Below are 8780 nucleotides of genomic sequence, written 5' to 3'. Positions count from 1 at the left end.
ATTCTTTCATTGTTTTACAAACCCTCCCCCAGGTCCCCTCCACCATGTAGCCCTCGCTCTAGACTCCTGTGATGACAGAAATACCTAGTCATATAATGTTTCCTGGGTCATTCAATATTTTGTCTATAGCATCCTTAGCATTGCAACTCAAGGCTTGAATTTTTTCTTCAGCCCCTTCAGCTTAAGATATAGTGAGTGAGACCATCACCACCATGAACAGCATTGGGGAGGCATGCATGAACATGAAGCGAGATTATGACCAGTGCTTCAGTTGCTAGTTTGCCAAGATGTTCCTCAAGGGGGATGGCTCCATGGACCCGTGCACCAACCTTTACAAGTGCTATCAGAAGTGTGTCTAGAAAGCAATAAAGGAGAAGGAGATTCCTATTAAAGTACTGGAGTTCATGGGCCATAGGGGAGGGGAGGAAGCCTGAAAGCTCTTCTTGACCTGACAGTAACCTTGAAAATGGACTCCTCAAATCATCAACAAACTGGAGATTGGATTTTGTCTGTTAAGACTGTAAAGAAAGCCATTAATTTTATGAGGAATTTAGGAGTGAATTGTATTTCTTCCTTGTTAAGTTATTCCTCTTACCTGCTCTGACATTTTTTAGGAACTGAATATGCTAAAACTAATTTCTAGGGATAATGGTTACAGTTTGTGGTGCGAGATCAGTTTTAAATGTGTATACAGAATGATAAACTTCTCAGAATGGCCAGAGTTGTCTGGCCCCTTGAATTATACTGCAAAGGATATTAGGTATACTTTCCTGGGGTCATTGTTGATGGAAGCGATTGGTTAGGACTTCTTTTAGGAAGCCAGTGTTCAGAAGAAAGACTCAACTTGGGACAGCAATTATATTTTTATATAGTAATTTAACAGTTAAGATTGTGGTGAGCCTGGGTTAACCAAGAGGAAGACATATCTTGACAGGCTTACAGCCCTGCCTTAACAAGAAGTGTCAGGTTTGAAAGTTTCAACAGTGTGTTGCATTGAACACCAGCTGCAAGTTACAATATAGTTCAGGAATTAAGATCCTTAGAGTAGCTATGAAGGAAAACCCTAAATATCAAAGATGGTATATCAACCTATATATTAAAAAAATGTAAAAATTCTTCATCTAGCTAAGTGGGTGAAAAAAGTTTGCTTTATTGTAATTCTTGTAATCATGAAGACAGAATAAATTCTATTCCATTTAAAGGGAAAAAAAGAAATACTAAGCGAGTTTGGCCCTTTTGATTTTCTGACTCCAGCAGTTTGCATATTTTATTATAATACTTTGCTTTGTCTTCCCATGCTGGCCTTTGAAATCTTCTATTCAGCTCTTTAACATCTTTATTTCTTCCCTTTAGGGTAAATGAATTCTCATTTATAGAGCTCTTATACATCAGCCAATAATTAGAGATACTTATTTTACAGTGACAGTAGAATAGAGAAAAGAGACTAAAAATTAAGCCAAACAACGATAAAGAAAATGATGCATCCATGAAACATCTTATGAGATGGGTCAATCTAGAGAGCCCTGTGCTGAACGAAATAAGTAAAATCTTGCCCAAAGGAACTAATATTGCATGATATTACTTTTATAAAAAGTCTTATATGTATATATAAAACTTAATTTTAAAGAAAATTGTTAAGTGAGTGTTTCTGTTATTCTTTAAAATAATATCATCTACTTGGAAAATAGAAAATTTTTTGGTCTAAGGAAGAAGATAAACCACAATCATCATCAGTCTAAGCAACGAAACATCTATTTTTTTTAATATGATAAAAATATCATATCCTCAGCAGAACAATTATTGATTCAAATTGGAATGATTTGTTTTTCTTGTTTACTATATATTATAAATAACTGCTTTTAATTTTTAGGTTTGCCTCATCATATGAGGAACATGATATTTACTTGCCAGATTCTGATACTTCCAAGTTCAGTGCATCCTCCATGGTGAAGTTACTTCAACAAACTGGAGATGAAAATACTGTAAGAAAATACTTATTTTTCTTTTAAAGTCTATCTGTATAGTTAAACTTCTACTAATTGCTGTATTTTACTTCAAAATACAGGTCCACTCACAAGAAGAGAATCAACAAGGTCTTTCCCCAGAAATCAAAATGTTATACTTCCCTCGCTCTGGAACAAAATCAAATTCTTCAAATTTTGTCAAGAAAGCAGATTTTTTTAATTAGAAACTGTGAATGTCAAAAGGAAATTGATTTCAGGTAAGAACTCATTAGAGATAATACAAGTTGTACCTATTCAGTATTTCTTTTTCTTTGATTCCATGGTTCATTTTAAAGATTGGAGCCTAAATATGTTATTGAATGAAAACTTGGAATATTAGATCCATGGTAAGCTAATGTAAGGCAATTAACAGCATCAAATGTCTAGATATTTGAGAACTTTGATGTTTAGTATTGTTATTTAAAATTATATTGAATTGATAAACACTTTTACTAATTTGAATGTATTGATTGTAGAAATCACAAAGTCCCTTGAGAATAGTTAACTTACTAGATAAAGTATAAAGTCACATGAGATCAGTAAAAGCTTAGAAAGTTCAAATTGTACTTTAGCCAATCAATTCCTTCACAATTTAAAAGGTTCAAAGAGAAAGGTAGATTAATCACTGCCCTTTTTTTCTGGCCATTTTTTGGGTCTTCTGTAGCCATTTTTCTCTCCTCCTTAAAAGTCAAAGTTTACAGACTTGTTCACATTTCCATTAAATGGCATTACTCCCTGTTATTTTTTTTAAAAGAACTAAGAGACTTGGACCCTACTTTACATTACTTAAAAGCAAAAATAATACTTTGATGTCTTTAAGTTAATTCTGACTCATGAGATGATTTTATAAAGCCATATCTTTGACCATACACCCCACACAGAGATTTTAGGTTACACATATTGAAGTTTATTTAATATATTACCTACATAGTAATTTTCTATTGTATCCATTATGTATTTATTAGTAGATTGTATGTTGTTGTGGATACAGGCTGTTAATAGTGATGCGATGAACAGCAGATATGAACCCTGCCCTATCCTATGCCATTCTTACCATCTCCAATATGCTTGAGTCCATTGTTACGGTTTCTGTGTCAGTGCTTCTTTTTGAGGTTCTTCTTGTCATTTGTTGACCTTCCACTTTTCCAAGCATTATGGACTAGCCCTTCCCAACAACATGCTCAAAGTGTGTAAGATGAAACGTCACCATCCTTGTCTCCAAAGAGTACTTGTTTCACTTGCTCTGTTTATTCTCTTGGCAGTCCATGGGATACTCAGTACTCTTCTGTAACACCACTACTCAAAGGCATTGATTCTTCTTCTGTCATCTTTACTTATTATTTAACTTTCAGATGCATAGCAAGTAATTACGAAGACCATGGCTTAGGTCAGGTACACCTTAGTCTTTAAACTGACATCATTGTTCTTTAGTACTCTGGAGAGGTCCCTGGCAGCTAGCAGTTTTTCCCATTGCAACTCATCTATTGATTTATTTACTGTTGGTGCCAAGGATGTTTATTACAGATCTAAGTAAGACGAAATAATGGACAATTTCAATCTTTTCTCCATCTATTGGCCCAGCGGTGAGCATTTTGTTTTCTTGATGTTGAAATGTAATCTATATTGAAGGCTGCAGTCTTTGATCTTCTGCAGCAAGTGTTTGCAGCCCTCTTTACTTACAGCAAGCTAGATTGTGCCATCTGCATAACTCAGGTTGTCAATGAGTCTTCCTCCAATCTCAATGCCATATTCTTCTTAGAGTCCAGATTCTCTCTCCAGTTTTGGTTGGTTGGTTGTTGTTATTGTTTCTTTTCCCTCTCACTTTTTTGCTCCTTTGCTAAGTTTTCAGATTGAATAGATATGGAGGAGGTATACAGCCCTGACACACACCTTTCTTGATTTTAAACCATTCAGATTTTAAACCATTCTTGCTCTGTTTGGACAATGGCTTCATGATCGAGATATAGATTTCTCACTATCAAATGTTCTGAGACCATCCTTTTTTTATGTTAGCGTGAGTTGCTATAATCAAGAATGCTTTAGGAAGAATATTAAATGATCCAGGAAGTATTAAAAGAAGATGGAAAAAATATACTGAGTCACTGTATTGAAAGGAATTGGCAGACACAGAAGGATTTCATGAAACAACACATGAGCAAAAGCCTATGGTGATGAAGGAAGAAGTTCAGGCTGCCTTGAAGGAAATAGCAAAAAATAAGGCCCCAGGAATAGATGACTGAAATAGATGACATATTTCAGCTAACAGATGCTGCCCTGGACATGCTCACCAAATTGTGCCAAGAAATCTGGAGAACAACCACTTGGCCAACTGACTGGAAGAGATCTATATTTGTTCCCATCCCAAAGAAGGGTTATCCAACTGCGTGTGGAAACTATAGAACAATATCGTTGATTTCACATGCAAGCAAGATTCTGCTGAAGATTATCCAAAAACTATGAACAGCACATTAGCAGAGAACTGCTGGAAGTCCAGGCTGGGTTTAGAAGGGGTCGTGGTACTAGAGATATTGTAGCTGATGTTAGGTGGATCTTAGCTGAAAGCAGAGAATACCAGAGGAATATCTATCTGTGTTTCGTTGACTATGCAAAGGCATTTGACTGTGTGGATCATAACAAACTGTGGCTGACTCTGAGGAGAATGGGAATCCCAGAACACTTGATCATTCTAATGCGAAACCTATACTTGGACGCAGAGGTAGTCATCAGAACAGAGCAAGGAAACACTGTATGGTTCAAAATTGGGAAGGGCATACTCCAGGGATGTGTCGTATCTCCATACCTTTTCAACCTGTATGCAGAACAGATTATCCGGGAGGCTGGGCTCTATGAGAAGAAGAGTGGTGTCAGGATTGGTGGAAGATTCATTAACAATCTGCCTTATACAGATGACACAACCCTGCTTGCTGAAACTGAGGAGGACCTGAAGCACTTGCTGCAGAAGGTCAAGGACTGCAGCCGCCAATATGGATTGAGGCTCAATGTCAAGAAGACAAAGATTCTCACCACTGGACCAATTGGCAGCATCAGGGTGGATGGTGAAGAGATTGAGATTGTTCACAGTTTAGTTTGCTTGGCTCCACAGTTAACACTCTCGGCACCAGTAGCCAGGAAATTAAAAGACGTATTGCGATGGGAAAGTCTGCTGTTAGGGACCTCTCTAAAGTACTGAAGAACAATGGTGTCTCTTTGGAGACTAAGGTGTGTCTGATGCAGGCCATGGTCTTTGCTACCACTTGTTATGCATCAGAGAGTTGGAAAGTGACTAAGGAGGATAGAAGGAGAATTGATGCCTTTGAGCTGTGGTGCTGGAAAAGAGTATTGAGGGTACCAATGACTACTAGGAAAACAAACAGATTCATCCTAGAAAGGGTTAAACCGGGCAGCTCCCTGGAGGCAAGGATTCTGAGGCTCCATCTAACATACGTTGGACATGTAAGGAGGGACCCGTCCTTGGAGAGGGACATCATGCTTGATAGGGTGGAGGGACAGTGCAGGAAGGGAAGGCCCTCTGTGAGGTGAATTGATTCAGTGACTTGGGTAATTGGGATGGGTGTATCGGAGGCAGTGCAATTGATACAGGACAGAGCAGGGTTTAGGGCTGTTGTACATAGGGTTGCTATGAGTCACAAGCGACTCAACAGCACATAACAACAAATTTATAATGTTCCACACAGTTAAATGCCTGTGTATAGTCAGAAAATAAAAAACCACCACCACAGTTAGACATCCTCTGGTCTTCTCTATTTTCTATCAATATCTATCTGATATCAGCAATGATATTCCTAGGGCCATGGCCTCTTCTACATCCAACTTGAAATTCTGGCAGTTCTCTGTTGATGGCAATTCTAGCAGTTTTTTAAATAATGTTCAGCAATATTTTGCTTGCAAGTGGTATTAATGATTGTTGTTGTTGTGTACCATTGAGTTGGAATCAACCCGTAGCTGACCCTCCAGTGGGTTTTCAGAGTCAGTAAATCATACTGGACAAGATTGCCCATCATTCACCCACAGAGAAGTTGGGGCCTTGAACCTCATACCTTTGAGATTACAGTGCAGCTCCTTGCCATTAGGCCACCATTAAGCTCCTTGATATTAATGATATTGTTTGATAATTTTCACATTCATGTTGGATGATCTTTCTTGAAAATGGGAATAAATATGGATCTCTTCTAGTCAATTTGCCGGGTATCTGTCTTCCTGATTTCTTGGCACAGCCCGGTAAGCAGGTCCAGGACTTCATCTGTTTGTTAAAACATGTCAATTGGTTTCCATCTCATCAATTCCTGTTTTCTTGGGCCTTGTTTTCTGGTCAGTGCTTTCAGTATATCTTAAATATCTTCCTTTTTTACCATTGGTTCTTGGTCGTATGTTACTCCCTGAAATGGTTTTATGTCAGCAAATTCCTATAAGTCAAAATTCATTTAATAGCAATGAGTTATTATATTTGTGGAAGAAGAATGTGCAACTCTTCTTTATAGCAGTGGGTTATTATGTTACATACTTGAAAATAAATTATGTTGCAAAAATAGTTCTTTTTATGTTTACTTTCCATCCTCCCCCCTACCCCTAGGTATAATCCTAAAGATACAACTGAAGAAATGAAGTCTTCCCTGGGAATATTTGATGACATTGTCTAAAATAAACAACAAAATGCTTCTTATATTAATAAGATGAAGAGACCTTATCACAAAGCACACTTTCTTTTCTCTTGAATTTAATCTGTTTTGACTTTTTTTCAAGAAAATATATGGACAAATTTACTTTTTCATTTTGCTGTAGCTTCTTAAAAGGAATTTTTACAGTTTTGTTTGTTTTCAGCAAGCTGATAATTAGGTTAAAGTTAGAAAGAATTATTTTGTTATTAATTGATTCTGACATAATAAAAATTTCATTTTTATAATTTCTTAAGAAAAAATGTTCTGTAAAAGTATGCTAATCCATGAATCTACTTATTAGTAGTTGTTTCTTATTTGTTAATGATATTTAAGAATCCAACTTATTGAACCTGATATATAACTTTGAGCAACAATAAATAGAACATGAAACAATAGAGATTGCTTTTTTCATTTTTTAATGTGCTGAATTATAAAACTTTATTATATTAACATTTACTATTACAATTCATTGCTGATAAATCAGAACCAACTCATAGCTAAGATTCCATTGGTTTTCTAAGACTGTAAATCACAAGAAGGAACATTGCCCTTTTTTCTTCCAGATAGGCATGGCCTTTGGGTTAGTAGTGCATTTCCTCACGGTTGAGACTACAAGAGTTCCCTGACTTTTACTCTAGCAAAGGCTACTATGCATTATTTCCAGTAAATTGTAAATTATCTCAGATTTTATAGAGTTTAGGCTTCCTAAGCAATGTTTGCTATGTAATTTACAGATACAGTATGAAGTTGAAGACAACTTGGAAATTTTATACTTAGGGAAACAAATTTTATCTGTAAGAATAAAAGTCTTAGAGACAAGAGAGTAAAGAAATTCCTGATGAGATTAGCTGTTGTCTTTATTAATAGACATTTATGAAATATCATATGTATTAAACATAGATTAATAGCTTAGAATAAAAAGTAAAGGCTTTATTTCTGTGTTGAAAAGTAAGGGCAAGTAGTTCTTTTATATTCATCACTTTCACAATTGGTGCATTTCTGCCACTGAATCAATCATGTTACAACCTTTAAAGGTTATTAACATAATTAAAGAGAAAAATTGGTGTAATCCAGCCAACTCATCCTATATATACACAATAAGAACTATCAGTTTTACTCAGTTAGACAGTTTGTGGTCTGCTAAGTGGCCTAGTGGGGAAGGAGATGTGGTGCCAACCCAAACAAATTGTTCAAATCCACTAGCTGCTCCATGGGAGAAAGACATTGTCATCCCAGCAATTTACAGCCTCTTAAAACCCTCTAGAGAGTTGGTGTGATTCCCTGGCAATGATTTTTACTTTAAAGTAAAAAACAAACATACTTTTAGCACTGCAAAGGATGAACACACTGCACTTTACAGAGCTTACTTTGCATCCTAGTAGGAAAGTGCATTAAGTAGCTTTTTACTCATGGTTACCCCATTTGTCCTAAAAAGAATTGTGCTCTGTGGGTTTTCCATTACTGTAAACTTTCAGGACCAGCTATCCAGATATTTTTCCAACATACCTCTAACTGTATTTGAACCACTAACCTTTGGTGCTAGCAATCAAGAAATCAAAAGTATTGCACTGGAAAACAATTCTGTCAAAGACCTCTCCAAAATACTAAGGAGTAATGATGTCAATTTAAAGACTAATGTGCACCTGAGTCAGGTCATTTTCTATTCAATCACTTGGTATGTATCTGAAAGTTGGACTAAGGATGACAGAAAAATCAATGTCTTTGAGTTGTGGTGCTGGAGAAGAGTACTGAATATCTCATGGACTGCCAGAAGAACACGCAAATATGTCTTGGACAAAATGCAATTTGAAGTGTACCTTAGAGGAAAGGCTAGTAAAAGTTCACCTCAAGTATTTTGGGAATGTTAGGAGGGGTCATTCCTTGGAACAGTACATCATGTGTGGAATAGAGGGTCAGTGAAGGAGAGGAAGACCCTCAATTAGATGGACTGACACAGTGACAGCAGCTCAGGTACATGTGAGATAATGAGGATGGCACAAAATAGGACAGATTCATTATTAATAGGGTAGCTATGTGTCATAGTTGACTTGCTGGCACCTAACAACAAGATTCTTGTCTCTTCATTGAATGACATGTGGTA

General features: G+C 36.5%; 1 protein-coding gene and 1 pseudogene across 1 annotated transcript in view; both read left to right on the top strand.

Annotated features, from left to right (window-relative positions):
• Window positions 1-6661, top strand: part of HFM1 (HFM1, ATP-dependent DNA helicase homolog (S. cerevisiae)) — a 180285-nt gene extending 173624 nt beyond the window's left edge. The window contains 5 exon segments of the mRNA XM_006898967.1: window positions 1871-1982; window positions 2066-2182; window positions 2184-2221; window positions 3191-3193; window positions 6595-6661. Of these exon segments, the coding sequence (XP_006899029.1) occupies window positions 1871-1982; window positions 2066-2182; window positions 2184-2221; window positions 3191-3193; window positions 6595-6661 (337 nt within the window).
• Window positions 213-447, top strand: LOC102855305 (annotated as a pseudogene).
• Window positions 6662-8780: the final 2119 nt, after the last annotated feature.

Source organism: Elephantulus edwardii, unplaced genomic scaffold, assembly GCF_000299155.1.
Source record: "Elephantulus edwardii isolate Elephantulus edwardi_28Jun2011 unplaced genomic scaffold, EleEdw1.0 scaffold00242, whole genome shotgun sequence".
Classification (NCBI taxonomy): domain Eukaryota; kingdom Metazoa; phylum Chordata; class Mammalia; order Macroscelidea; family Macroscelididae; genus Elephantulus; species Elephantulus edwardii.
Note: the sequence above shows the minus strand (reverse complement) of the source record. Positions and strands in the feature narration are given on the sequence as shown.